The 26,764-nt window shown below is 38.8% G+C and overlaps 1 protein-coding gene across 1 annotated transcript in view; it reads left to right on the forward strand.

The window, feature by feature from the left end:
• Positions 1-26,764, forward strand: part of erf (Ets2 repressor factor) — a 48,262-nt gene that overhangs the window by 13,238 nt on the left and 8,260 nt on the right. The window contains exon 2 of the mRNA XM_059350682.1: positions 15,331-15,565. Coding sequence (XP_059206665.1) covers positions 15,331-15,565 — 235 coding nt within the window. The remainder of the gene's footprint in view (positions 1-15,330; positions 15,566-26,764) is intronic.

Consider the following 26,764-nt stretch of genomic DNA (forward strand, 5'->3'; position numbering starts at 1 on the left):
GCTGGCTGTTTTACATTTTAAGAATTTCATGGACGCAGTCATCCAGAGTGAATTACTGTCACTGTGATTGTGCTTTAAGCTACAAGTGGTACAACAACAACATTATGAGCCAATGTCTAAGAGGGGCAGCTCAGAACCACAGTGTCCTGGCAGTAATAACAAGAAATTCATGTTTGAGTTGAGAAGAAATTGCAGAGAAAGTTTCTTTTTCTACTCGGCAACAGCCTTCAACATTGTCCTTGATGGCTGATGTTCAGGAACATTTTGAGGTAAATTTGGTTTTGGTTTCTTCCAGTTTGAGTCTCTGAGTTGATCTAATCAACAGCAATTTCATCAGAGAGTAAGTGAATTGGATATGATTAGTGCTATCTTGACCATTTCAGTGCATAACGCACCGATCAACTAACAAGTTGTTCTTTGAGCATTGATTAAAGGCAGAATCCTGTATAGACTCGTACAAAAAAATCCCCTTAAATCATCACTTGGTCTGCAGAGATCCCGTCCTCTGCTTGCATTTTCTTTTCTTTTCATTTTGTCAGATTGTGAAAATCTGGGGCTGGCTTTCACCTACTGGTGGTCATGGGACCTGTGACCTGTGACCTGTAGAGGAGGGACCAACTCTTAATGCTATATTTACAAACTGAAACAAACAAATCCTTCTCATTCACCCTTTGATATTAAACAGACTGGGTGTCACCTCTCATATGACTTCTCAAATGTAATTACAGTTTCCTAACAATTAGCATTATAACATTGAGTGCTTCCACCAAGAGTTTTATTCATGCAGACTCAGTTTATATTCCCACAGCTGTACCTGACCCCATGTAATCTTACATCATGACTTTTTTATAGTTGGTAGAGTTTGTAAAGTTGGAGCTTTTCCCCTTGGTTTCAATGTCATTGTACACAAAGAAAACAAACCAAACCATAAGGCATCCACTGCATTAGGGTGGCAGCAAAAATTTGCAATTCTCCGGCTACCTGCTTTGACTACTATGCAAGCTGCTACAGTTTGTCTGCATCTCAGAATGCAAACGACACCTTCGCTACAGAAGCTGTTTAGCTCAAACTTGCAAAGTACACCTGGTAGTTGGGTCGGATCAAGGTGGCATCCTGTTCCCACCACAAACAAACCGCTTCAGAGTTTGTTTTTAACTGTGCTAAGATGTCGTGGTTCTTGTAAAACGAATTAGGGTTCAATTCAACCAAAGTAAACGGTGTGAAAATGCCCTTAAATCATTTAAGAGAGTCTCACACTGTGAGGTATACAGGTTTTAAATCTGAGAGAAAAATTCCGTTCTGTCGAGGATCACATGTTGTATGGATTGTAAACCCCCCAGAGACAATAACTGTACAGTATAAATAAAAAATGACTTGACTCTTATAACCAAGAGTCTTAATCAGAGCACAAATATGCACATTCCTGTCAACTCACTCTGGTGACACTATGAAGTTTTATGACTTAAGGAGTATTTATATACACTTACAACCTATTGTAAAGTAAATGCATGAAGAATTGGTTTATAGATTCTTTATTCCCTGTTTTGTCACATCCCTGATCTCTAGCATTGTCGTGCTACTAGTTTCAATCAACAGTGGAGCCTCTTTGTCTGTGTGGAAAGATGCTGAAAGGAAAGGAGCATTCTGGGAAACGAGGAGGGGGAGGTGAGAGGAGGAGATGAAATTTGATTGGCAGCGAGTACGAGAATGAGTCACTCATCCAGCTCCCTGGATTTGGAGCGACGGGCCTATTCTGGGCTGCGGTGACACGTGTGTGTTTGTATGTGGTTGTGTGCGTGTACGCGCGCACACAACCACTGTTCACATGGTTCACTCCAGCAGCTGAAGTCACACAAGTTTTCGTTGCTGGCCTACACACCGCGGCGGGCGTATGTGTGTGTTGAAGGAAAATGAAAGTCGTCTGGCGAACAAACCACAACACAGAAGCCAGATTTAAATGCAGATATTTATCTTCTCTCTCTGAAGTCCCCTCTACACAACCACTGCAAATCCCTCCGGCTTCATAACGGCCTCCATCAGTTTCTGACAACTTCTCTTCCAAGTTGTGTTTGTATGGATTCTTTTCCATTGATAGTCAGTCTAGCAAGAGTAAAGTATGTCTATGTATTGGTGATAGGGTTGTCATGATACTAAAATTTTCAACTCCATACCGATACTCAGGAAAATATTCGATACTCGATACCATTTTTGATACCACAAGGATAAAAACAAAGACCCCAAAATTTAACAGAACATTTTTTTATTGACAAGAAAAATGCAACATGTAAATATTAACAGAACCACAGGTTAAATATTTATAATAAAAAACATTTGTGCAAAAAGAAACTGGAACTATGATAACAAGCTTCAGGTCTGAGGTAGTACAAAAAATAAATAAATTCAATAAACAATAACAATTAGAACAATATTTTGAGGTTGTATGCTGTGCACAATATTAGGCAAGCTTGATTTAAAAAAAAAAAAAAAAAAAACTTAAGTGTTCCTTCCTTTGCTATGCTTTACACACATAAGAATAAACTATCAATACTTTTGAAAATGAGTATCGTATCCGGATACAACGTTTTAGTATCCATACTTTTGACAACCCTAATTGGTGATTTCATGTCTTTCAGGGTATTTCTTTCTTTCTTGTTACTCAAGTAAAAGTACACCATATCTGATGATGTAAATACTTCTGTGAGAAAAGCCTTTAAGCTTGATTTAATTTACTTCCTTTAGTGAAAATATTTTCACTTTGGTTCATAGTTTATATTGGCCCTTCCACCTGAAACAAATGCTACAACATCTTGCTTTAATGACTTCAGGAGTAATTACACTTTTTCTTGCTGTCACTTTTACTGGTGCCGTTCTTCTGGGTTTCTGTTATCTGGTTATTAATTATGTTAATTAAGTTCAACATGTTTAAATCCTTCTGGTCAATGTGAAATCAATTCCCTTTAAGCTGCCTACTTAACTGCATGAAAAAGTGTAAGAAGTAATATGTTTCGAGCCAGCAACAGGTTGCGGTTATTATCTAGTTTATTTTTTGTTATTGGATTGATAAGAAAGTCTGTAGCAACAGAAATGATATCATTTCAAGTCGACAGCCGGACTCCGTGCTGTTATGACCCACATAGGCAGCTGCCACAGTCTAATTTGTTGCGCCACAATTTCATAATGAACCGAAAATATTCGTGCACTTCCCAATCTTTGCAGTCCGGGGGAATCAACTTGGAGGGTCGGGGTGTTGCTCTGCTAGGTTGGCTTTGAAAAGTCAGGGCCTGGGTGAGTGGCAGCAGCCTTTACAGCAACAGCAAAATAACATTAATATTCACAGGACTCTCTGTTGATGGGCATATTGTTATTTGGAATATAATATCAGCAAAAGTAGCTACTTTTAAATAGAAAAGAAATACAAAATCTACATGTTTTGATGTTGTCATTCTCATGCCTATCAATTGTTATTACATAAAATAGACACAGATGTTACTTAATTGGAATTTTTGACACTTGATCATGAAATTAAAATTCTTCCAGGACACATGGACCACAATGGAAACCCTGCTTCTTCTAGAGTCCTCAGTTTGACGGTGTTATTCCACAAACAACTGCCTGCCAGTGTAGCCTGCTGGGTTGTTGGGCCCAACATTGTTGACTTCCCTCTGCAGGGTGTCAGCTGGCTTTATTACCTTCAGACAAGACAATGTGTCACAAACATGTACAAGTTCGGAGTGTTTTTCTGTGGGTTTTTGCACATGTACGACTGTGAGTGTGTGTTGCTGTGCAACAGATAAACTGAATCCGTGGCGCCTCAGTGGACCTCTGCATGGTGACAATAGAGTCATATCTCACTCTCTCTGCAGTCAGTCTGTCTCTCTTTCCCACTCACTACCATTCACATTTGTGCACACACACACTGCCTCCCAAACCACATTCTGCCCTGACTATAGGAAGCAAGAAATCTCCAGCGAGGCTGTCAGGTAGCCAGGAGCTCATTACAGCTGAATGTTTTACGCGGTTGTCATTTTCTGGAAGGAAAGCATGCTCAGACGAGTTCCTGAGCACGTGTACATGCATGCATGTGTACTTTTGCCTCTCTGGGAAGATAGACCTGAAGTTGAAGAGTCTCCAACCTTTTGGCTCAGCTGCTGCAGATTAGAAGATACATTGTGGTTGCTGTGATTGTTTACTTTCATGTGAACCTGCTTTCCTGCATTTAATCCACCGTTTTGTCTTCCCCTTTGGGGCATGTAGTACTTTAATTACACTTTTTAATGTGTTTGAAGGTGCACCCATTAAATGATATGGGCAAGTGACCACAGTAACATGACTTTGACATTTTAAAATAAGCTGTATAACCATGAGGGCCCTGCTGAATGCAACAGGAGCTTCCCCTCATATCTGAGTATCATAAGTGACTCTTGAATGTGCACACATATAAACACACACTCACACCAAGCCAGGGCTGGCTTAATCACAGCCTTGGCTGCCTCTGAGGTGCTGCAGAGTTCTCCAGGACGCGACAGGTTTCTGTCTGGCGAGGTTCAGGCGGCCGCCGTGTCACAGATTAGAGTGGCTTAGCTGTCTCAGTTGTAGCAGAGATGGTTTATACACTTAAAGGCTTCGCTTTGCAGTCCAAGGCTTTACAGCCATGGCAAACAGTCAAACTCTGTACTTTCTGCTGCGTCTTTGCTCTTTTCCTGCAGACTTTGAGAGCACAGCAGTGCAGCTGCCTGCGCTCTAAAACTGCTCATCCCGAATGGTTAGACTTTGTTTGGTTTGGATTGCTCACAGTCTACGGGAAGCATCGTTCACAGTGCGAGCTATTTGCAAGATGGATTACTGAGACGGAAAGCAACCACATCATCCCCAAGAGAACCAGTGGGCTGATTGAAGCCGTGCAGTGCCACTTCATTGAAGGCTACTTGAAGCTCCAGCGGTGTTACCGAATATGCCAACAAACCTTGAGCTACTCATTATTATCTGCACAAATTTAAGGCATTAATAACAAATCGTCTGTTGGCAGCTCAGCTCGTAAAGAAATGGAGCATCTCGTCTTTAGCCTGAGACGTCAGCCATTAAAACTTTACACACACAGAACATTTATGTATTCAGCTCACTGTTACAATATTTAATCCTGAGCTCTTTTTTTGGAGAGTTTATCTACTTTGATGCTGTGCAGCTTTATTTCCTGTACCTCTCCCTTTTCACGTCTTAGTTCCTCTTTTTATGACACTCCCTTATTTTCTTTCCCTTTCTCTTTCGGTCTGTTACTTTGGCCTTATCTGGGGGTTCCTATGTGTGCTGAAAATGATTTACCTCTTGAATTTTAATGGAAGGTTTGAAAAGTGTTCCAAACTGCCTGAAATGTAGGTTCTATAAGATGCAAAGTCTACTTACAAGAATTTGACACATTTTGAAACATATCATTCCCTTTTAATTTGTCATATTTCTGTAGAAAATGAAACATTCATTTTTTAATTCATAGCAAAATAGCATCCAATTTAACTTGATGAAAAAGTGAAATAACCAGTAGACTGTATGCATAGTTTGTGTTGCTGGAAAAGCTTAAATATGCTCCTTTTAAAATGCTTGAAGAGGTCTTGACTCTAGACTGTATAGAAACCCTTTTCCTCATACACATGTTTCAGCTTACATCTCATATCTCTTGTATTGGGATTTTTTTTAGGAAGACACTTATTTCTGTCTAAATTTCTGTCTTTATCTCTCCTCCCTACACTCTGACCCTGTCTGCCCTCCTTCCTCCCCCGGTCTTTCTCTGTCAGTGTGTTCATCTGTCTGTCTCTCTGTAAGCTTTATATAACGGGAGGGATCATGTGAGAAGTGAGGTGAGGGTTCACGCCATGCACCTGCAGACAGCCATCCTCCTTTTCCCTTTGATCTCTGCTGGATTGTGTTTCTTTTTCTCCCTTTTGCCATTCCACTTGTCTTCCTCCTCCTCCTCTCTACCTTTTCCACCTGATTTCCTCCTCGTCCCGTCTGTTTCTCCGACTCCTCCCTGGCTTTAAGCCACTGGCTCCTCAGATCTAAACTCCATCCTTTAAGGGCAATTATGAGATCAGCTCAATGAGGAGCAGAGTGTTTTTAAACAGTAGTTTGAGGCTCAGGACTCCTCAATAAAGCTGTGTTAGATTGTCTGTTGTAGACAGGTTGTTTACGCAGCAACGGTGAAAAGGAAACCCAGGCAACCAAGTCTGCACGATCAACAGTTCATCTTAAACTTAAAATTCTAGGAATGGGCAATACTAGAAGGGCAACGTTGGACTTTAGGGGGCATTTTATGTGAATTTTCCCAGTCGGGAACACATTTTTCAGATAATTCTGATAACACATGAATGCAACACAAATGCTCTAACTCACAATGTTAACAAAAGCGAAAAATAATTGTTGATCCTCCTCTTAATTCGGCTTTGTTTCAAACATTAATGGGTTAAAACTGGGCCAGTAGTTTTTCCATAATCCTGTTGGAAGATAAATGGACAAACTGAGGCAAAGACATAACCTACAGTTTGAGTTTTTAAACAAGTTTTGCATTTTAGTGTTCAAGTGAGGTTGAAAGCTTTCCAGATTTTCTTCTCTTGTGTGTTTTATTTGTGTGTTTTTCCCCTATAATTTGACTTTCTGCTTATGCCAGTATTGTTTACGCCCAGCGGAGATTCCCCTTTTCCTGCTCTGTACCCATTTATTTCCTGCCTTTCTGTGTTGTCCTGATCTCATCCCCTGATAAAACCCCATCCGGATTTCAGCAGTCAGCCAGCCCCCAGCCATTTAGCCTGGCCTGTTACCTCTGTGCGACGCTCTCCTGTGCCCCTGAATCATTACCCTGCAGAAAGACGCACACCGACCTTTGCAATGGCTAAAAATAGACCCACCAAAGAATAGGAGGAAGGGAGGGAAAAATAAACGGGGGGGATAGATGGATAAATGGAACAGCATGTTAAAGAAAGTTGTAGGGGAGAGCACGTAAAGTAGGAGGCCGTTTGTGTTTAGTCTTCTGACTTCTGGACAATACCCCAATGATGGCTATCAGTTATTAAGAGCACTATTACAACTGCGGTTACGTCAGCGTCCCTTAGAAAAGCAGAGCTGCGTGTTAAACTCCCTCACCCGTCGGCTGTGGCTGCACAGATCCTGTGTTTCTCTTGGAAAGGAGAACGCAGGTGGCTTTTGACTGCAGGCTAATAGTAAATGAGTTTTCCTACCCTGTACTTGGCTATATATAGAATCCAATGAGGCCTGAAATGGTGTGTTTCACCTCCGCCTGACAATCAGAAATTCTTCCTGTCTGGTGTAGAGCTTGCCAGATACTACAAAGGGCTTTGGGTTTGTTTATCTACTTCAGTTTTTCCTGACTTGTAGCTCTGAATCCAGATCTCTTGTGCTGTTGACCAGTGCCACCAACTCATTTAGAGTAGCTGAAAGTGTAGCTCATGTTGATCAGCAATGACCCTTAACTGGCTGCTGCTGAGGACCAATTTTAGTGAAATTGACCGTAATCTGTAAAATTTCTGCAAGTCTTACATGTTGGCAACATGTTTGTAATGGACCCCAAATCATTTATTTTCTTAAAACCTCTAACCCAAGCAGTTTCAGACATTTTTTGCTCACATTTCACTCACTCTGACCTCATTTTTTAGTCCTGCACCTCTATGGAAACAGCAAAATTGTGGCTCGAAAATGTGGAAACACAAAAATGTCTTTCTCTCTGCTCTGTGCAAACAGCCTGCACTTCAGTCCAAATTTTGCTGAATTTTATGTCACATGACTGTTGGTTTCAGCCGAGTCATTTATGGCTCGCCTGTTGTGCTGAGGAGTGCAGAATTTAATGTTTATCAAAAGGATCTTGTTAGTGCAAATGGTTTGTTATAGGCAAAATGTAAATGAGGCATGTAGAATAAAGTGATTATGATTAAATCATTATATATTAATCATCATTATTTTAAGCTTATATTTGGTGATTGTGCTTTACAGAAACATTAATCACACGTTTCGTTCTAGGACTGTCGGAAATAAAGAATCCAATTCTTTTTTTTTTTTTACAGTTATTTTACCATGATAGAAAAAATAAGAAAGCATGCCTTTAAATCCACATGCAGGTTGTGAGGTTCATAGGATTAAAAGATGCCCTGGATGTTCTGTAACATTTTCTACACACCTCAAGTGTAGATAAAAACTGCTACATTACCAGTAAAGTAATTGTTTTATATGTTATACCATGCAAACCTGAGAGAAAACGCTAAAAATGCTTAATAAAGTGTGACTTAATGTCAGATTTCTGCAGATATAACAATTGCAAGCTCCACTGACTTTTGTGAAAATGGTTTGAATTTGGTCTAAAAACCCAAAAACTAGCGATCTGCTCCTTCCATGCGGAGGACAAGATAACAGCAATCTCTGACCTCGTACATTATATGTACATTCCTGTCTCACATGCCAAATATCATGCAAGCTTTGTGGACGTTTTGATAACAGCCATGTTTAAGTTAGCAGAAAATCACTCATAAGAGAGGCTTCTGTTCTGTGTAGAAACTAGTAAACAAGCTAATCTTCATTACAGGGGGACTTCTTCCTGACTGAAGACGACTTGTTTCTCAGTTTGTGCAAAAAGAAAACAGACTGCTTGCACTGTAAACATATCGTAAAGTTTAAGCTGAGCTGGACTGGTTCCTCCATGCCTCAAAGCGTCGTAGGTTTCTTCTGGTTATGATAGTTTGTACACAACAACAACAACAACAACATTTGGCTGTTAACTCAGTCTTCGTGCTCCTTTTTCTGTCATTGTCCCTCACCCACTCTCATGATGTCTGTCTCATACTTGTTATCTGTTAATCTCTGTTTTTACTCACATTAAGCTGCAGATTCACTGTAGCAGATTCACCTCAGTTGTGCATCTGTCGCGCCATCAGCTGTGCTGTCTGAGAAAATAGAGACAGAAACAGACAACCAATGTGTCGCCTCTGAATCATTTCAAAAGAAAGACGCTGAATGTTGATGAACGGACTCCAGAAGCGAAACGTTATTAATGTACAGTCATTTATAGAAGTGTTGTGTTATACAAATGTGACAGTAGGAGTCACAGCTTCGTGCTAGTTCAGTATGCACAGGGATATGTTTTCTATTTCTTTCTATTTATTATGAGTGTCAAAGGCAGAAAAAATCCTTGCTGGAGAGGTGGCCTTTTGCCGGCTTGGAACTTCAGTAAACTGTTTCATAATAAAAGGAACATTTCAAACACTCCTGCATTGCTCTGCATGCACGTGTATGTGCTGACTGATATGTACCGTTATGGAAACTTTTTTTTACACAATATAAAATGCTTGGTGTGATTTAGAAATTGTGTTAACTACTTCTTTGAATTGCCTGCAACTGACGGAAACTGAACAGTAATGAGGTTTATTTAGCTATTTTATTCCTATTTATTCTTTATTTTCTCTGTTATCATTGATATAATTGGCTGACAATGTACAACATTGTTTGTATAATCGTGCATGAAAAAGTTAAATATTATTTCAAGTTTTTATGTTTGAGAAAGTAGCTCTCTGGGTACATTTGCAGAGTGGTGGAAACATTGGTTCACAATCCACAAAAAAAAGGTTTATTATCATTCCAGCTCAAAAAAATATTATATAGTTCCCCTTTTTAAAATCGGTGTCATATCGGGTCTCAAAAATCCCCTCTCATATGTAACGATGCTTTTAGATTTTTGACAACATAAACAACAGTTACAGCTGTAATGTACAGTTATTTCAGCTCAACTTGATGTGAATGGTTGTGAGAAATGCTTACAGGACGGGTCGAGGTCTTTTTTTTGGGTTGTAAATGCAGAGTGACATCGCTGTGGCTGCAGGTCTCCGCTGGTCAGGCAGCCTGAGACGGATCACACCCTCACACTGCAGCTCTCTGGATCTGCGCCCAAACTCTAAACTCTTTTGGCAAGTTTCTGTAATTGAATCATATTTTGTCTTGTCCGTCGTGACTCGGCCATTTATTTTTAGAGCTAAAAAGCTTTTGTTGCTAGGAGACGGTGTGTCTTAGGAGAGGCTGAGCGAGGGAGGGACAGAATGAAAGAGAAAAGAAGGAAAGAGAGAGAGAAAGAAAGAGATGGCAGTGGTGTTGAGGGGGAGAAAGGCGGAATCTGTGAAAGCTGAACGAACAAGCTATGAGTCAGCAGGGACATCTGCAACACACACACACACACACACACACACACACACACACACACACACACACACACACGGTGGGCATGGTTGCTATTCCTGTGTTCTTTGTCTGTGTGCTCTGTGCACCCACGCATGAACCCACTTACCTCTCCCCACTAACCTGTGTTGTGTGTCTGTGTGCTTCGCGTGTGTGAGGGAGATATTAGCTCGCCCACTTAGATTTAATCCACTCCTGCTGTTATATGCGTCAGCCTGCGTCCGTGCATGAGCGTATATGTAAGTGTGCACATGTGTGTTTTTCTCCAGCACTCGCCCAGTGTGTACCCCATTATACAGCAGTGTGTTGCGTCTGTGTCACAACGCATAACCTGTCCCCACTGACAAGAGCCTTATTGTCTGCTGCATGAATCATATGCTCGTACCCCATTAGTAATCTGCCTTCAAATGGCTATTATCAACTATCGCAGCCAGCTTGTCTGTCTTTTGGCTCACTCTCCGAGCACCATAGGAGATCAGATAGCAGCATGTGGTTTATTAGTCACCAGGAGCGGGTCTGTTTTTCAGGATATTTTTTTCTCCTCCTTAATATGACTTTTGTGAGATGTTTTTTTGTGAGTGAGGCATTAAGAAAGAAAAGAGTAGGCTGTGAAACTAAAGGCCGCCATAGATTCTTACAATGTTTAGTCTCTTTCCGCTAGTCACAGAAGTTTCCAAAAACACAGCATATACATTAAACACAAATGACACACATTTCTTACTTTTATCACTTTGATCATGAATACAAACACATCTTATTGTGAAGATAAGCCTAATATATCCTAGGGCTGGGCGATATGGACCAGAAGTCATATCCCGATATATTTAGGCTGAATATCGATATATACAATATCTATCCCAATATTTTTATTACAAAGTGAGAGCAAATGTCCAGTTAAAGTTGAAGCCGAATATGAAATGTCACAAGTAGTTTTATTGAAACCATCTATTTAAGTGGACATAAATATTGTATAACAGGAATATATTTTTTTTAATATAAGCTCCATAAAGTGCACATTTAAATAAAAAATGATCTTGCCTGAAGCAAGGATCACAGTGCAAATCTGAACTATATCGATATATGGTCTAATTCCATATCACATTAAAAAATATATAGATATATCTTTTATATCAATATATCGCCCAGCCCTAATACATCCGTTGTGGCTCATGGAAAGACATTTCCTAGCACAGATGTGTTAATCACCTGCAAATTGCATCTGAATCCTATTAACAGAAATCATCATTTTAGCTACTTTACGCCCTTGTACCACAAAGAGTTGCCAATGGCAATAAAAAGGATCACTTGAGGGTAGACTGAGGCTTTTTAAATATTTGTATATCTCTGACATTTTCCAATAACTTGCAAATTTTTCTCATTTGGGATTTACAAAATATGGAAAGAGAGTTGACAAAAGAAAGGATGCAACTCTGCCCCACTGGAAATCTTGCACAATGTGGTGTCTGTTGGATGCTCTTACATCTATCTTAAAGGGGAAACTGATTGCAGTTGCTCAACGTGTGTGTGTGAGTGAGTGTGTGAGTGAGTGAGTGAGTGAGTGTGTGTGTGTCTGTCTCCATTATTTGGCCAGATATTTGTCTCAAAGGACCTCCATGCAATGTCCTCCTCTTGAGTTGGGTTGCTTGCTCAGTTTAAGCCCCCGTGCACATTTTAAAATCTGCCTCCAGTGCCTATTCACTGGAGTTGTACTTGACCTTTTGTTGTAGTGCAGCAACACTGTATTGTAAACACAAGGTATTACATTTGCAAGAGTTTTGTGCTCTCTGAGTGACATTCTCATGGTTTATGTGTACATTTTTGCGTTTATTGTGCTGAGATTTCCCCACTTTTCGTCATCAGTTACATATGTCTCCTGCAACAGCAACTATTATTAATGCTCCTTCCAGTATTTCCTCAACTCCACTATGGATTAATGACATTTGCAGACATGTAGCTGCACTTTGCACACCTGATAGTGGACTTTGGTTTCACCACGTCCAACTTGGGTAGTTTTTCCATGACTCACTTTGACTCCATTTACACCTGCTATTAAAATGTCATCTGTATCTGGATAAGGGAAACACATGTTAAGGCCTGCTGTAAATGCTCAAATCACCGTGGTCAGAATGTGATCGAACATATCGGTGCGTTGCATTCAGCTATTTGTAAATGCAGTTCATGATAATTCAGACTGAGTGTTAGTTGTTTGTTTTTTGTTTTTTGAGAACGTACCACCCATGTAGGTAGGAATGTCATGAGTCACTCTGGAGTTCGTCGTCTCAGCTTCACAGAAAGGACTGATGGTTTCCACAAGTTGTTGCTGCTTTAACTGATCCACTGTGAAGGAGTCTTGAAGCAGCTACACACTGTGAAAATGAGCTGGTGGCAGATCTGTTTCTGACAATAAAATTGCCCTTGTTTAAAAGTAAATATCAGGTATAATATTTAATAAAGTAACACCTGTAATTTTTGTTTCTTTTACTTTACCATTACCCAACCTGTTCATAAACAAGCACACACTGTAGACAATGAGAGCACCTATTGTGTAAATGGATTTAATTACCATCTGGGCACCATACCCAGATACAGTTCACTTTACCCTGGGGTTTAGTTGCCAGGTGTGTCTTCTTTTACAGCTTTTACAACTCCCTTTTTCCAGTTTTTTATGTCATCTTGTCTGTTTTTCATCTGTGATTCATTTCTTGGTTGTTGTGTGTGTGTGTTATTTTCTGCTTTTATGTAGCTGCCCCAAAGCGGTTTCCTATCAAAAAGTCGACAAAGCAATAAGGTACTGAAAGAAATTAACAATTCCTTTTGTTTAGTATCAAAAACAACACAGTATCCAAGTAGTTTTTGCTGAATGTAGAGCCGTGCAGATGGTTATGAAGAAATAGAGCCAACTGACTGATTTTTTTTTTTAATTGATACCAATTTAGAGGAAATATTCAAAGATTACCAAATAAAAATGGACCTTTTCTTTGTGGACTGGCACTGATTTTGCACCGATATGACTCAAAGGTACTAAGAATTCTGTTTTCTTAAATAAACATCTCAACAAATAATAAATCTTATATATTAAATCTATCCTGGAAACCGGTGGAGTCAGCTGTGCTCAAGTTTTAGTTATTCTGGTTGATGTCTGGAAAAATATGCATTCATGTATTACTCAGGCGATGCCAGAGTATCTAATATCAACCAATTTTAAAAATAAAAAACTAAGAAAATAAAGAAAAAATGAGAAATGGCTTAATAAATATCATTACTGTTTGTTCAGTATCAGTCAGTAGCCATTTAAGAAAAAACTAAAAGAAATGGCCATGGCTCACCATCTTTAAATCACTCAAAGATTGTTTTCTGTGTTATTTTCTTCATAAAAAAGAAAGTCTAGAAAACATAAAATTGGCAATTATCTGACCGACACTCATCAACTCTAGTTCTTCATCAGGGTTTGTTTAATATGTCAGATTTGTCAGTTTATGTATAGATTCATTGACTTGTGTTTTTAGACCTTAAGGGCATACATTACTGTGCAACATTCATACAACGTTCATATTATATCAGGAAGATTGTGCCATGTGCCGCCACTGCAGCACGGGTCAATAGGCCACATCACGCCAGTGTTAGTCCGTCAGCCTTGAGCATATCGTTGTTAAAAGTTCACTGTCACTGCTGTATAGATATGACAGACTTTGTAGAGTGTGGGAAACTGATTGTAACCTTGGTATTTAGGATAGTGTGTTTCTTTACTGTTACATAAACACACACACACAAAAATCCAGCATTGTTATATTGTGCCCATATGTTTCCCACCCTCTGCTTTCTCAGCCTGATTGCCAAGACACATCTGGTCCTAATGAGGTGTGTGTGTATGTGTGTGTGTCACTATGCCTTTGCTATGCAGCCTTTCAGCCTGGCCTTGTGTTGAAGTGGTGTTGAGTCTTTTACTGCCACCCACTGCTTTACAACTCAAAGCCTATACTTTTAACTGTTGGATAATAGTGTGTGTGCTTGTGCGAGTGTTCGCTCTGATAGTAGTTATAAAACCAGAGCTTATATTTTGTCTGCACAATATCTCAAGGCCTGGTAATCTGTTAAAACACTGCTGATTTTCCAGCTTTGATGGCGATAGCAGTGAAGTTTTGATATGACTGCGATCTCTGGGAACAGATTAAGCTGAAATCTTCATTACCAGCTTTCATCCAGACATGAGATCCATTTTGTACCGAAGATGTAGATTGAATTGTGTTACAGATTTCAGTGTACACACTTCCCTTATGTGTGATTTTCAACTTGTCTTGTATCTAGAGCTGCAGCTAACTTTACTAGCTTTAGTTTTAGTTTTCAAGAGGAATTGTTGATCCATGAAATTCAGAAAAATAGTTTAAATTAAAGTTTATTATAGTCAAGGAAATGGAAATATACTTTTTTGTCCATCTGTTTCCAGTGGACTTTAAAATCTATCAGCAACTCTGTAGGTTACCATAGTTTTTTGTGTGTTTTTCTTCAGCTGATGATTGAGGCAATTCTTGCAGCTACTTGCATATTTTACCAGCAAATGGCTGCTGGCTGCTACTTATTTCCAATCTTAATATAAAACAGAGAAAAAACAGTAAGTCTCCATATTCGAGAAGCTAAAAAAAACATTTATTTTTTTCATTAAAAAAAATTTAATTTTTTTTATCAAGATAGTTGTCAATTAATTCAGTCAACTACTTGAAGTAAATTAATGATTGCAGCTCCACCTGAATCTTTTGTGACCTTGCAAAAAACAACCTTCAAGCTCAAAAAATGGGTGCCAGTCTGGTTGCTTGCCAAGTAATTGCCAAACACCTCGTATAAAGTTCTGACTACTATGAGCCGTAAACACGAGCATTGTTCAACTATTATGCTGTTGTTGACCCTGGTGCTATAACAGCTGCAAAAGAATAATGGTTCATCATGTGCAGAGCGACAACAACTTGAGACAAACAAAAGACTAGACAGGATTAAAGAGCTGGAATAAACCCAGATTTTTCTTATTGTGTCCAACCTGGTTTTTTTTTTTTTAAATCCGCCTCTGTTTATGATGGTGCAGCTGTGACACCACCTCTTCTCTCTCCTCTGTCCCCTCAGGGTTTGCCTTCCCGGATTGGGCCTACAAGCCCGAGTCGAGTCCGGGCTCCAGACAGATCCAGCTGTGGCACTTTATCCTGGAGCTGCTGAGGAAAGAGGAGTACCACGATGTCATCGCCTGGCAGGGAGACTACGGAGAGTTTGTCATCAAGGACCCAGACGAGGTGGCTCGCCTGTGGGGGGCCAGGAAGTGTAAACCTCAGATGAACTACGACAAGCTCAGCCGGGCTCTGAGGTGAGACTGAAGCGGGGAAAAAAGTGTGAAAGAAGAGAAGGATTTCTCATCACTTAAGCCTAAATTATACTTTTCAAATTCCACATACAAAAGCTGTAAAGGTTCACTTAGATTTAATGATCTTTCCATTTCTGTGAGACTCTGTGTGGACTGTACATGATAACAAACAGAACAACTAAATGAAGTATAAACAGATTTCCAAAATTCTATTAAATTTATTATATTTACAAAAAAACAGAAGTTTATTAGTTTGAACATTAAATATACTGTCTTTATGCAGTTTTCAATGTAATGTATGTCAAACGGGATTAGCATGTGATCCCATTCTGTTTTATTGACGTTTTAGACAACGCCCAAACTTTTGCTTTTGAGCCTCTTCTTCTTGTTTACTTAGTGCGTGACTAGTTCACTAGTCTTTTAAATGTTGCTATCTTTTCTATACATACATTCAAAATATTTTATTATTCATTGTTATTATTGTATTAATTTACACTGTGGCTATTTGTAAGATAGTTCTTTCAATTTTAAAACTTGCACAAAAGGGAAATGATGCACCAGTTCAATCAGGATGTACTCGGTCAAATAGAAGTCCATTCTCCAGGCAGGAAACACGTTTTGGTTAATTTAATTTCCAGATCAAAGCAAGCAAACAAACATTGCATACTGTCTCTTTCTGCTCTGGTAAAAAAAAAAATGTGTCCCTTCTGGTGCATAGCAATACTTGTTTGGTCTGGTGCTTAGTGCCCCTAGTGGACACAAAAATAAATACAAAATAAACAATAATAATTAAACTAATGAAATTACTCTTACATACACATTTAAATAACATACTGACATGGTGTCTTAGCTGTGAAAAGCCGTCACTCCTCCTGCAGCCATCCTGACTCACTTCCACATCGTGGCGTGCATGGCCGCTGCTCGCCACTCTTCCGAAACAGCATCCAGGTTCAGCAGTCAGCCTGGTTCTCCCCTGATCCACTGGATTAGTCAGCAACACATTAAACTAGCTAGATAGCTATCACGTATGCTACAGACGATGAGTCAATGAATCGGGCTAATGCCAGCTAGCTCAACACTGAATCAAACCTCCAGGCAAGAGTCATGGTAGATCAAAGTTCCAGATGGCTTTAAACCCATTTAGGCCTAAAACGCCTGGAAAAAACGGCTGTAAAACCTATGGGCGATTTTAAAATAACCCCCGAAAACCTGAAGTTTTTCTGTAAATTCAACAGAAGTGTCAATGCCTACTAAATAATAGATTTTTCATCCTCTGTAGCAGATAGAAATTCAAATTCAAAAAGTATTTGAGACCTTATAGCTGTTATATCTGAGCTCCCTCCGCTATAGTCGTCTTCCGCCATGATTTCAAACTTCTGGAAAAGTCCCATGTTGCATTGCGACACTCCCACATGAATTCTGATGCATTCCATTGGCCAAGAGACAGAAACTAGGTGGAAAAAACTACAAATACTACAAAACGACGTATCCGCTTTCCTGGCCTTAATGGTAGAATAACGCAACAGCGCCCCGAAATGCGGTAATGCTTTCCCGGCTTAAATCGAACACGGTTAATCGAATAGCAATGGCTTTATTTAAACCACACTCCATGTTAGTAAGGCACTTTTCTGACCAGACATTGGGATTGATTTCAGCTGCAATTAAAACACAATTTGGTGAAGACTAGCTTCATCTTCCCTTTGGTGACTTAAAACATGCACATTTAAAATCATGCATTTACATCTGAAAGCTTAAAGGTCCCACTTCTTTAAGACACAAACCCTGCATGTGATGCTGGAAACTTAACACCTGTGCAGCCAAAACTTGTCCACTCACCCAGACTGACGGTCTCCTCCCTCTTCATTGCCATCCACACATGACTCATGCTAAAAATAGGCCGTGAAGAAGAAGATTATTAGCTCATAAACATGCATTTAAACAATGCCGAATTTAAACTACTCAGGAAATTGACTTGAGGAAGGAAATGCCGTTGACACATTTGGCAAAACTCGAGGATGCAGAACAATGAGCCTTGGGGAGGAAAACTGAATGTAAACAGAAAGTTTGTTTGTTTGCAAGAAAACAAACATGGCACCTTTTACCTTTAAAGTTAAACCACTTTATTCTAGAACCTCTTTTATCTCCTATCAGGAGTTAAGAGTTTACTGACACCATTTACAAACATAAGCATGTTTTGGGTCCTCAATTCCAGACTGATGCTGATGTTTAGCTTCATATTTTGGTCATTTGTTCTTGATGGGTATCAACACCAGCGGAGTCGGGTAATGGCAAAGAGCCCAGACGAGTCAATCTTAAGTTACAGGAACTGGAATCATGTTGTTTTGAACTCCAGATGAACCGTGGTGAACTCAGAGAAGCATAAAAGGATGATTTATAATAAGCATTCAATTTGTAAGGGTCAAGTATAACAGTCTTTCCATTCACATATCATTCACACATGCCAGAATTTAAACAAAACTTCTTTTCAAAATTATTTCAGCTTTTTTTTTCTGAAGAACAAGGAGGAGGAGGGAAGTGGTGTGGAAAGCTGTCATTTATTTAACTTATTGAGACTATAAACTAGGAAATCAAGCTGTATCTTCAGTTCCTATTCTTTGTTATATGAAGATGCACAGGTCACAGCAACACTTTAAGACATTTAAAGCTTAATTTCTCCGCCAGTACTGGCTGTGTGTAATGTTGCCGACCTTGACGCTTGATATTTTTTCTCTTATTCTTTTAATGTCTTTATTTCTCGGTTAAACTTGAGCTTAATTACCACTGTGTCTAATGGTTTAGGGGGAAAAAATCCTTTGGTGTTTCGTCGTGAATGAGCATCTGTGCTTCGTGCCGAAACTCCAGGGTGACAGCCGATTTAGAAACACACACCTTCACCCTCCACGGAGCACATGTGGGATGCTGCGGAGTTTTATTTAGCTGCCAGTCTGTCCATGTACACAAACACACACACACACACAAACACACACACGCACACACAGCTAGTCATCAGTGTCGCCTCCTGTTTTGTAGGTTGGTGTGGGTTATAGTTTGCCATGGTGATGACTAGTTACACTGCCTCATCACCACACACACACACACACACACACTCACACACACACCCACATGCGCACACATACACTTAACACCTTGTTATATGTCAGCCCTCCTCCAGCCCATCTGTGTCTTGTTTGTTGCTGAAACCTTTTTTTGTCTCCTACTTAGCCTCATATGACTGCATATTTAAAGACACAACTTTTTCTAAACTTGTATAGGAGTATGCTGCTGATGTAACACATTGATTTTGCACGTTGTTTATTTAACAGTGGAAAAACTGAAATATAGTGAAATAGAGCAAACAGTTGGCTGCACGTTCAGTTCAGAATCAACATTGGGTTCAGTGCTTGTGCAGCTTGTTGTGTCATATAGGCAAATTAAAGTGAAACTTTATGAATATTTCACCTGGGCCTGTGTTACTGAAGTGCAGGCAGTACATGCAGATGAAGGGTGTGTGCAGCCTCTCTGCACCTGGAGCTCCCCTCTCGCAAAAGTCTCTGCTGCATTGACACAAAGTGAAACTATGCAGGTTTGCAAACAGCTCTAACTTAAACACTTCATGCCACAACTTTTTTGCTTCTTCATACAAGCTGAAAACGTGCATGGGTTAATTTTGCATTAATCATCCATTGTTTCCCTTTAATTATCCTAACAGTTAAGGTAGACCCGCCACAGTTTGATAATTAATCGAAAAATTATTTAACATGATGGGTGGGGTCTGTGCAGGCTGTATGGGGGGTTCAACACGGTGAGGCATATACCCTGGCTGTCTCTCACTGGATGTATTCCCTCGGTGCAGAGACGGGTTGCAGGTCAGCTAAGGAAGGCCCGGGGTAAAGGTGGCTCGCCGCTTCGACTGTGAGCTTTACAGCACCACTCGCCCAGGGCTGTGAACTTCATATTCATTGTGCACTCTCTCCCTGCAGGGAGGGACGGGGCGCTTGCTGCTGTTGCATATCTCAATCGGGCCCGATCTTGTTTAGCATGCTGTATGTTCTGCAGATACAACCAATGTGTTTACATTTAAATTGTGCACAAATTTGTTCACAAGAGCAAAAAGTAATTCATAGTCTTCGCCTCTCAATTTTGCTCTTTAAGTGTGCACAAGGTTAATGCATTTAACTTTTAAAATGTACAAGAGTTTCTTGTAGACCTCCTGAGGGGGTGAATATTTGTATAGACTATTCTTTAAATATATAAAAATAAATGAATGTATCACATCACAGATGCAACATATGTACATACTTTACATAAATATAACAAATGTTGAAGTGTTGTATATCCTACAAAAAGCATTTTAACAGTAAAACCAAGATTTCAAATTGGCAGCTTCATTGATGCTTTAATTAACTCGGTCTAATGTCTGGAAAAAATTTGGTGCAACGTTATATTAAGAAATGTTTGATTTACTACATATGTGGCTGTTTCCCAAAGGTTTTATTTAGTGGAAGAACTGGAAGTCCTCGGTCTAATCCACAGTTATTTGAAACACATCAACTCATCAAACATGGACAGTTAATGGCTTGTATCCTCACAGAGAAATAAAGCCCACAAAGGTTTAGCAGTACATAAACAGTCAATTTGACACAGGAGCAGTTACTTTCTCTCTGGTCTCAGTGAGTGTTTTACATCGAGCACCAGCTGGAGCCAAACTTTGTTGTGAGCGTCTTTTCTGCGGTTTGTAAACCGTTTTTATATGAATGAACGGCTGTTAATTAATTCTGGCGTCTTTGGAAGAAAGTTCCCTCTCTGTTAGATGTGAAGTCTTTGATTGATGCTTCCCTGCATCTTTGAAGTGCACATGTGTGTGTTCAGTCATGCATACACACTACATGTGCGTAGAGATGTATGTGTGCTTGTGACACATCTACGTGTGTGTTCATTATATAAAGGCTGAATCTATACAGTCAAAGTTCTTTTTAGTTTATTTGAAGAAGTTCAAATGCTCTTCAAAGAGCAGGAAGCCTGGAGCGAGCCGTGTGTGTGTGTGTGTGTGTGTGTGTGTGTGTGTGTGTGTGTGTGTGTGTGTGTGTGTGTGTGTGTGTGTGTGTGTGTGTGTGTGTGTGTGTGTGTGTGTGTGTGTGTGTGTGTGTGTGTGTGTGTGTGTGTGTGTGTGTGTGTGTGTGTGTGTGTGTGTGTGTGTGTGTGTGTGTGTGTGTGTGTGTGTGTGTGTGTGTGTGTGTGTGTGTGTGTGTGTGTGTGTGTGTGTGTGTGTGTGTGTGTGTGTGTGTGTGTGTGTGTGTGTGTGTGTGTGTGTGTGTGTGTGTGTGTTCGCTCTTTTCACATGTATGTGCGTGGCCTTTTCCACCCCGACTTGTTCAAAGTGCCATCCATCTATCCCTACGCCTGTGAACATTATGTCCTTCCAGCTTTTACAGCACATTCAGGCCTGATATTGTTTACACCCACTCACAAATACGGCTGTTTACCTCCCACAGCATGTGTATTCTATATATTTTTGTTTTTTCCGTCTTTTTTTACTTGCATGCAGTGTGTTTTGCTTGTATGCTTGCCATGTACTTGTTAATTCCCCCCTGTACAAAGTTTTCATATCCTGAACCTCAGCACAGATATAAGGGCTCTTAACCCTTAATAGGACACTCATTGAAATACTGGCAAATTCCAAATTTCAACCCTAGAGAATATTGGAGGATATTACATACAGCCAGAATGTGGACTTTGGGATATGTAAAAAAACAAACGGACCTGGAGGAGGGGGGTAATATTTTCAGAAAAAAGTTTACAAGATTAAAGTGGCAAATCTACAAGAAAAAAAATATGCAGATTTAGGACATTTAAAGTGGTGAATCCGCAAGATTTTTTTTTGCTTTTTCCCCCACTTTTTTCTCGTAAATCTGCGACTTTTTCCCGCAGATTTGCCACTTTAAATGTCTTAAAATCTGCAACTTTTTTTCTTGTAGGTTTGCCACTTTAATCTAGTAAATTTAAACTTTTTTCTCGAAATATTACCCTCTTTGCTGATTAGCTGGACGAAATCCATGTCGTTCTACGACCTCACAGAGAGACATGGGCACCCCATTTGGATATCCACTGAAGTTACCAAATATAGTTCTTCGCACGATAAAGGGTTAATACTTCACATCAACTTTATTTCAGAAGGAAATAATCTACTCTACTCTTTCAAGTTTCTGCAGTTTCCCTGAGGATAAATCATTTTTTATTTAATCTTAAACTTACTGTTTTAACCTTCCGAACCCAACAACCCGTCTCACATTTTTTTTAATCACCAAAATTACACCATATATCATAGCCAGAACCTGTAAAAACAGAAATTATCAGATTTTCACATTTACCACAGTCCTTGAATGAATCATGTGTTGTGAACGCTCCTGTCAGAAAAAACAAAACAAATCTAAGCTTAAAATTGTGATATTTCTGAAATAAAAACACTATGTTCTCCATGCCTCATTTAAAAACCAAATAAACCATTTGTACCAACCAGATCCTGTAAAAAACATGAAATTCTGCTCTCCTTGGTGCAAACGTAGGGCCATGAATGACTCCATTGAGACCAACAGTCACATTATAAAAATTAAGTGAATCTTAGACTTAACTTGTCAATATGTAGCATATGTTGTAGTTGGAGCATGTCAAAAATGTAAATATTGTTCACACAGAAACTCTAAAAGCAGGACGTTCTCCTTTTGTAATAGGATATTCATTCATTATAGTACTGTATGTTGACTTAACTCAATAATTATCAGTTTATCACTGAAATTACTTGTTTGTGTGCTCAGTGGTTCTGTCATCACTCGGCTTGTCGTTTTCTGCATGTTGTGTTTGAGTCTGTTGTTTATCTGCCTGCCCCTTTGTGTCATTCTGTATTTGCGTGTGTGTGTCTGTTGCAAGCGAGGGTGTGGGTGTGCGTAGTAGTCGTCTCTTCACTCATTGAGTCATTGAGGGGCTGGAAGAGCTCCTGGTTCACACACACTCCTGCTCTACTTTATTCTGTATTGTACCGAACTCCAGTGACTAATACTGACGGATCACAATGAAGCGGCAGTACAACTGGGCACGGCTTCACCAGTGTGACGCATATTATATCCGTTATTGTTGTGTTTTCTTAACTGTCACTATGAGTGTGACTGATGTTCAGAAACTCATATTTTACTGTAGTCTTATTTACATCACGACTGTTTTTGTAGGGCTTAATTCAGTAATATTATTACATTCATCATTTTGAAGCTCTTTGAAAAGACAAAGAAGTGTTCAGCATGAAGATATTGACTTGGCAGAGTTAAATAGTATTTAGAAAATACTCCCTAGAATTAGTTTTATCCAATTTGGAGTCATTTTATTGTTTGTATGGTAAACCTTCAGAACCTAGCATTTTTCCTGAACAAATTACCAGAGTTGCATCATTTATCATGGCCATAAACTGTAAAAAAAAAAAAAAAAAAAAAAAAAAAAAAAAATTACCACATTTTCACATTTTTAACACATATGTAAACACAATGGCCCTCATTTATCAAACGACCGTACGTCAGAAAGTGAGTGTAAAGTCGGCGTAAGATAATTTCTACGCAAGCCTCGGCATTTATCAATTTGGACATGAGCAGAGGGTACGATCAGATCTCACGTCTGCTCTCAGCTCGTGTACGCAAATTTGAGTCAGCGTGAAGTCCACACGTCTGAGTCGGAGAACTGATCTTAGACTACAGTATCGATGCCTGCAGCTGATCAAACTCTGTGGTGTTTTGATTTTTCATGGTGACAAATCAAAACATGTTTAAACTACATAATTTATCATTAAAACATCATCCAAAAATAAATACACCCTGCGATCGTGAAATTCTTTTAAACAGAATACCAGCCGTGGCTATAAGATGTTGTTGTCTTCTGCTGTTTACTGTTATCCAGCTCCGACACGCGTCTCTTTTACCAGCGGTGCTGCCCGAATAGAAACATTTCCAATCAGCGCTGCCACACGCTACTCTGACTAGGACATCATTATTAGTAAATGTAAAGAGGTGAATAATATATCTCCATCATAATAATAGCAATATTCGGATATTACATGGATTATTAGGCTTTATATATCACAATGTATAAATGAATTACTCAAACCTCGCCAGGAGTTTAATGGTCCGCTACTTTGCTGACAGCACCACTGATTTCCTTCTTTTTCACTTTTTAAGCTGCCAAACAAAACCAGTTTGTTGTGTTGCAGCTGTTGGACGTCAGCGTTTCACTTTCTGACTCTGAGAAATTCCTCTTCTTTTGGAATTAAAACTTACTTTAAAACATTGTTTACCTCCTTCAACCAAAAAGCTGTGAAAACGTTGAAGTCCATGCTCCAAATGTAAAATATTCAGTGAACTTGTTTGAGTTAATAACTAAAAGTACTTTTATTTCATAAACCTCCGTCGCTGCATATTTCTTTAATATGTCTATATTGCCCCTGTTGTCATTTGTAACGGTGCATTTTGCTAATAAAGCTGGCTTTAGGGGGTGAAAACATTTCTTAGTAGTACAAAGCTTCTGTTGTACTACCGGTTGTACTAACCGGATCCTATAAAAAACATGTAATTCTGCACTCCTCAAAGCAAATGGGAAGCCATTAACGACAAAAGTGAAACCGACAAAAATTTAGTGAAATTTCAACTGAACCGCTGGCTTTTTACACAGAGCAGAGAGGAGAGGACGAGTTATAAAAATGTAAATAGTTTAATATGTATAGCATGTGGAACCCCAGTTTTTCCCCCCAATATTTATAATAGTTGTTGGCACGTGGAAAAATGTCATTCATTCATACATACATACATACATACATACATACATACAGTCGCCCATAAAGTTGGAATAATTTTGATTTCAGACACAATCCTGTGAATTGTCGTTTCATTTTCATTGTGATGTTTGGAGGAGATTGATTAATGAAGTTTTGAGAAGATATACACTTTATCTGTCAAGAATAAACCACATATATATATATATATATATATATATATATATATATATATATATATATATTTTATTCCAATTTTATGGGCGAACGTCTACATAGATTCAAGTTTTTTTTATTTCTGTACAATAGTGATCAAAGAAATTCAACTTTGCGTTTTTTCTTTTTCATGATTTATGTCATAACTATGGTAACCTGCACAAAAGACATAGTCAAGTTTGCCCTACTTCTAGCCATTGTGCTGTTTCAATAGAGATGCAGCACTTATACATTTTATATATTGAAAAAAAAAAACGGGGCCACAGTGAGTAGAATGTGACAGGAGAAGAAAAAACCAGCCCTGAAAAAACTGATGGTTAATCTCCTTACACATGTGTAACTCTAGTCTATATTCACCATCACATGTTTCTCCTCTACATTAGTGATGATGAATCCTGTGTTATATCATGTCTGTTATATATGCAGCCACTTTTAAACTATTGATTGGCTTAGATGGGACAGTTGTATAAAGAAAAAAACGGATCGATGGATGAATAAGTTGCTCTACCTGATATGATTTCACAATCAGCCTTCTCTGCAGCTCCATTATGACCAACTGACAATAAAAGACATGTTTATAACTTGGTGTTCAAGCAAATCTGTAGCAGCTTTACCCACCGAGCTCCCCTCTGCTCCATCCTCCTGGAAATTCTGAATAATGCGTTAGATTTCCCAGAATGAAGCGTCCAGTCCGAGCTGAATGAGACACACTGATTTATAAGTTTTTATGTACAGAAATATGAATGTGGTTTTGTCCTGAGGCTATCGGTGAGTCACAGGGAGCCATTTTATCTTTGAGATGAGCTGTCAGCGCTCGCTATTCACTCCTCTACATCACTCTGTGTACCGACGATGACTAATGCACTCTAATGGAGCCGCCCGTGTAGGACTAAATCAGAGCGGCTGTCTCACTTCCTTAAGTAATCACAGCGAGATTCTGAATCTGACCGTGTGTTCACAACGTGAGCAGCTTGTTTATGTCCTTCACACCAATTAATGTAGGATTATTAAGTCATTAAAACTCTAAAATGCACCAAAGGAAAATTAAGAATTTTATGTGAATTGTTGTGGTTTTTTCACCCACTACTAGAGTTCAGAGCTAACTCGCGACCCCAGGGTCGATTGCAGCCATCATTCTTGTGTTGGAGACATTTTTTCCCTTTAGTCATTGAAGTAAAAGTTCAATTTTAACACCTGAAAACACTCTAAGGGCGCTCATTATCTTTTTTTTTATCCATTTTAGTGCAGCTGTGCAGGGCTACTCATGTACAGTTATCATTCACGTTGGCAGGGATACAAGAAATTGCTGTTTTTTAAAAGTTTTTTTTACTTTATTGCAACATTTGTTTACATCATGTTCTTCATACTTGGTAAATAAGTAGGTAAAGGCATAAAGAAAATAATAGATAAGGCTGGAGTTAAAAAATAGTAAAAATAGAGCTAGAGATTAGTGTGATGATGTACATACAGTGCTTAACAAATTTATAAGACCAGTCATAAAAAACAAGAAAACATAAATATTGTAGAAATCTTTCAAAAGCCTGTTTCAAACTTAAACTTTTGTTCATTTTTGTCTATTTTTTGTTAATTTTATATTACTGAATAGCTTTTTTGGGGTAGTTTTAGGTCTTTTTTGTTTATTTTATGTCTTTTTAGTAATTTTTTGTCTTTTATTCATTTTCTGTCACTTTTTTGGTTTGTTTGTAAAAAACAGTGAAAATAACAAGAAATAAGAAATGGAGCCAAAAGTGACACAAAGCTCAATGTTAATATTAATCTATAGTAAATGTTTGCATGAATCTTAATCTGGTTTAAAACTAAATGTTCTTGTTGTTAATTGTACAAAATAATTGGTCAAATCTACCTCTTTATAGCCAGATTTGAGCTGGCTCAAGCTGAACATTTAACCACTAAAATTAATTTTTCTGTTGAGGAATGCAAGTAAATAGCTATAACCTGACATCTTAATCAAGAAAAAATGGTGTGCTTTACTATTTTTACAGTTTTTTTTGTAAACCAATACATTTGAAAATTCATAGATAACAATAATAATATATTTTAGCATTAAAAACGTCATTTGGGTTAAAGAGCCTCTACATACTGATGTATTAACCATTACAGAAACATAAAAAATGATTTTGGTAATTACTAATGCTGTTAATTTAGGACAGCTGTGATATGAA

This window comes from Centropristis striata, chromosome 14 (assembly GCF_030273125.1).
Source record: "Centropristis striata isolate RG_2023a ecotype Rhode Island chromosome 14, C.striata_1.0, whole genome shotgun sequence".
Lineage (NCBI taxonomy): Eukaryota > Metazoa > Chordata > Actinopteri > Perciformes > Serranidae > Centropristis > Centropristis striata.